The sequence below is a fragment of the Fulmarus glacialis genome, unplaced genomic scaffold (assembly GCF_000690835.1).
Source record: "Fulmarus glacialis isolate BGI_N327 unplaced genomic scaffold, ASM69083v1 scaffold29049, whole genome shotgun sequence".
Classification (NCBI taxonomy): Eukaryota; Metazoa; Chordata; class Aves; order Procellariiformes; family Procellariidae; genus Fulmarus; species Fulmarus glacialis.
In genome coordinates, this window is record NW_009235662.1 from 11,535 (window position 1) to 16,182 (window position 4,648).

The 4,648-nt window shown below is 47.9% G+C and overlaps 1 protein-coding gene across 1 annotated transcript; it reads right to left on the bottom strand.

The window, feature by feature from the left end:
* Positions 1-673: 673 nt before the first annotated feature.
* SLC35B1 (solute carrier family 35, member B1) lies at positions 674-4,599 on the bottom strand (the record flags this gene model as incomplete). The annotated part of the gene is made up of 8 exons (XM_009586109.1): positions 674-1,173; positions 1,527-1,680; positions 1,961-2,067; positions 2,704-2,830; positions 3,170-3,327; positions 3,539-3,569; positions 4,099-4,229; positions 4,455-4,599. Coding segments are annotated over 8 exons (906 nt in total), but the record flags the coding sequence as incomplete, so codon positions are not given.
* Positions 4,600-4,648: the final 49 nt, after the last annotated feature.

Genomic DNA, 4,648 nt, shown 5'->3' on the forward strand with positions numbered 1-4,648 from the left:
AACCAAATTTGAGGCCGAAAAAGTTGTAAGAAATACTGGAGGGGTGGGGGAAGCAGGGGATGGAGAGAGAGAGAGAGAGGGAGAGGGAGGGGGAGAGAGAGAGAGAGAGAGAGACTTACAACAGCAGCTCAGGAAGGAGATCAAGATCCCATCTGGAGGGGCAAAAGGCCAAAGCCACAGAACAGATGGAGACCAAGTGACAGCTGGTAGAAACATGCTTTCATGTGTAAAGTTTGCTCTTTGGAGAATTTTGCTCTCCAACGCTGAAGGCATCATTATGATAATAACTCCTCCCCATACAACACTGGGGAGCTAGCCTGTGCTCAGGAGCGGGTGTTCGAAAGCTCAGCGTGATGGTGGTTAATTAACAAGGACCCTTTCAACATTTAGAAGCCGTTGTCACACACCCTTGGCATGGTTTTAGCAGCAGAGGGTCCTTTTTCTTCATCAGCAGGGGGGGGATGAAAAGAATTAATTTGGGCCCCACTGGTTAAACAGGTTTCTTGTAAACTTTTATACATGCCAAGAGTTGCTTCTGTTTTAGAATGGCTTGGATGAAGGATATAGTATGTGTAAACATTGAGATGCATTATCTTAACGGAAGAGTGTCCAACTGGCTGCTCCACCAACTCAGTCATGGAAAAATCATACAATCAATCAGAAGAGGGGGTTGTCTTCAACACAGGCCTTTAATCCAGGGATCTTTCCAGGCCACACCAAAGAACTAACATAATTCCAAGACTAGCCCTCTCCTTGGGGAGAGGTGTGCTGTTTCTCCCCAAGATCAGCCAACGATACTGAAATTAAAGTTCTGGTAAAGTGGCCATTGTCTGTTTTTCTTTAATAAAGGTATGAAGTTTTTTTCCTGTTAAGGCAAGAATTTCATCCTGCTGCTAGGATCTAGTAATGCAGCTTTGATTACAGAAAAAAAAAAGCGCTTAATTACAGTTAAAACTAAAGTATTACACTTTTAAGACAATTGAGAATTAAAAAAACTATAACAAAAAAATCCAAACACTCCCCTTCTGATTACCTATCCTGAGTCCAGTTTCATAACAGATTTTGAGGTACTAGACAATAAATTAAAAGTTCATTCCAACTGCAGAGATCAACCATTTCCTCAATGCGATGTCTTCTTTACTCCCTTTCCAAATTTGGCATCAAGTCCAAGACCTGCAAAGAGATAAAATAATCTATGTGCATAGAAAATTGCTTCCTGTTTTTCAAACAAACATAACACAAGGAACTTCGTGAAAAATCAGCTTAACAGCACCAACTTACTAACGGTCACTCAGAGGCAGTGACTTACCCAGTGTGGGGAGTGAAAAGAGACCAAATAGATCTGCTAGAAGTCATGTTCCTCTTTTCCTGCACTGGTGAGGCTACTAACACACTCTTCCGTCGAGTGTTCTAATACAATTAGATTTTTTTTGACCAGCATCTTTTGTTAGCTCTCCCCTCGCTATACAACATCTCTACTTAACCTAATAGCAGAAAGACCTCAGGTGTTTGCTTCCCAGACTTACCCAAGAACACCAGGACTGTCCCCACCCACTGCATTGTACTGATGGGATTGGCAAATAGAATGACGGATGCTAAAATGGTGAAGAACTTGCGGGTTGTGGTGATGATGGAACAAGTCAGAGGTCCGAAGTATACCACAGTCATAAAAATAAAACTCTGTAAAAAACAAATAGACACCTTTTGTCACTCCGACTGGAAAAAGTACAACACGGATCATACTTTCAGACGAAAAGCCATCGAGCCAGAGCCGAAAGGATCTTATTTCAAATCCTGATTATTTGCATACAAACTTAAACCAGTTTTACTCTGAAGGTAGCCTGTACAGAAAAGCAAGCAACAACCAAAGCAACAGAAAGCGAGGCAGCCTTACTTTGCCGTCTTCCAACTGGGCAAACACATCCCAGAGAAGCCTGCAGAACAAGGGAAGCGTATTTACCTGACCCAGCGCGCTTGTCAGGCCAAACAGTAGGATATTGTAGATGATGCTGGGGTAGCGTTCCGTAAAACTCAAGAACTCCCAGAGCTCTCCAGTGAACAGTATCCCTGGAAGAAAGACCAAGACGAAAAGCTTGAATTACAGGCCCCGAGGCAGCCCGAGCAGCCACTGCCTACCTAGTATAATTTCAGTTTACGCACATAACCCAACAGGAGCTACTAAAAGCAAAGACTAAATTCCACACAGTGGAATACAAAGAGAACAGTAGAAAAAGTGATCACCTTCCTAGTCATTTAATGAAAGAAGCAATCATTAACTGCAGATCCAATTCTGACAAAACAGTCCCTAGCAATTAATTGGAAGCGCTACTCCCTAATTGGAGCAGAAAGCAACACTGATATGGTTTGCTTCTCTGCCGGTGCAAGAGAGCCATCAGGTAGGAACCCAGGCAGTTGGGGCTGCAGCAGGGAGCTGGGCTGCAGGGAGGACTTCTCAGAAGAGAACAAGCGTTGGGCAGCTATGCTCTGCGTGGAGCGGTGTCCTCTAGTGGGCATGAGAAGAGCTACACTGAAGAACCCCGACTTTTTATATACAAACAAAAAAAAACCCCAAAACAAAACAAAGTTATTTGCAGAAAGTGTTCTAGGTCCTTTTTTGGAGCAGGACACAACGTCTCTTCCCGTGGGGTGTCCCAGGGCAGTCTCTGGGCGCGGTGGCTGCGGTTTTTGCAGGGTGTTCCTTACCAGCCCCCAGGAACAAGGTGGACCATAGATTAACATTCAGCATCATGTGATTGGAACCCGTTTGGTAGTGAGCTCTCATGTGGTCCTGAGATACACCAGTCAGCCCGTCCAAGGTCAGCGACAGCAGCTAAGAAAAGAAGAGACAGAGATAAGAGAAAGCAAAGAAAACCTTCTTCTTTATTTCTTCTCTGTGGGGAAAATCTTGAGCATTCTCCCCCTTTTTTTACATCCCAATCACCTATTCAGTAGCCATTACGTGGCCTCAAAACGTGTGCTAAGCGGCATGCACTGGTCTCATGCCACAGCTTCAGAGTGCACCCCTGAAACCCAGGTGTCCTCCCGTGGAAGTGTTACCACACCAGCTTTAGGGTACGCTTGAGGTACAAAGGACACAGCCTTATCTGCGTTCTAACTGCTTGTTCCTCCGCACCCCTGCCGGGGTTATTTGTGCGTTGGCAGTACTCACCAGGAGGAGTTCTCCATAGCCAAAGACGTGCTCATCGCTCCCAGCCCCCTTTTTAGGTTTGTATAGAAACAGGGCCACGCCTGCGACTATCAAGAGGACGCAGAGATACTTGGCCGGGGGATACTTCTTCCGCAGCAAAGTCACTCCTAAAAGCATGACTGTAAAGAAGCAACATCACAAACTGCTCCCAAAACCCTCTCACGGGAATTTAACTTGCCCCAACAGAACACCACACAGACAAAACACCGCTTGCACTTCCCGTGGCAGAGCGGACAGAAGAGGGGAGGTACTGTTTTGACAGCTGAGGTCCTCGTTGAGGGCACGAGAAATCCACACAAATATACAAGAAGAAATGTGAAATGTGCTTACCTGGAATGGGCTTACAAGATTTGCCTAGGACCTATAAAAGAAAGACTGCATTAACTATCCGCATACCATCGCCTGCCTGCAACGAGAGAGATCGTGGCAATACACGGGATCAGACCACCCTGATGCACCCCTCCACTAAAACATGTCAGATACTTCAAAAAAAGAAGACAAAAAACTCCCACCACAGGGCAACTGCTAAATGAAGGTTTCAGGAATCGCCTCAAGCCCTCCAACATTAGCACCAACTCCCAATTAGCAAATTCCCATGATTTCTAGGGATTCCTATTCTCTTTCTGGAACAGTCTGAGCTCTCTTAACGCCTCTCTAGACACCCGGCGCTGACTGAACCACAGTGATACAGTCCTGCAAAAACGGTTACAGAGAAATAAGTGTCAAAAATCACAGTTTCCCTCCATGTCATTTCACCAGCTGGTTCTTCCACAGCATTCACTTCCTCAGCCCAGTGCCCGTTTTTGGGGTAACCCGAGCATTAGGGGTGCTAAGTTGCACGTTAACACCGTCTCCCCTTGCCCCCCGCGGCAGAGCCTGCCCCGCTCCACCTGAGTCGGGTAGCTGACGAACTGCAGAGCCGAGTTGCTGGAAACCATAGCGCCCAGATAGGAGAGCGAGCAAGCGGCGTACAGCCAGCTCCGCGTGCGATCCGCTTTGACAGCGTCGAAAAAACGGATCACTGGAAGGAAGACAAAGAAGGGGAAAGTCAGGAGAGCTGCCAACAGCCACCGCCATCACGAAGCACCTTAAGAACGTCACCAGAGACGCGAGGCATGATCAACGCCGACGTTCTGCCGCAAGAGCGGCGGCAACTGTCCCCTCCGACGGGTAAAAAACACCAACTGGCGACTCGCGGCTGAGACTCCCGAGCAGCGGAGCCCCCGGACGCCCAGACCCGACTTACGGAGCTTGGCGAAGGCGGCGTTGATCACGCACTGGATGAACACCAGGGTCAGGGCGTACTTGAACTTCTCCTGCTTCGCGCCTTCACCGTACCGTCCCCGCGTGCTGCAAGATGGGGCACGGTGAGACACTGGCGGGGTCCGGGGAGGGCAAGGTTCCCCCGGGGCGCGGCGAGACCCCGGCGGGGCCCGGCCC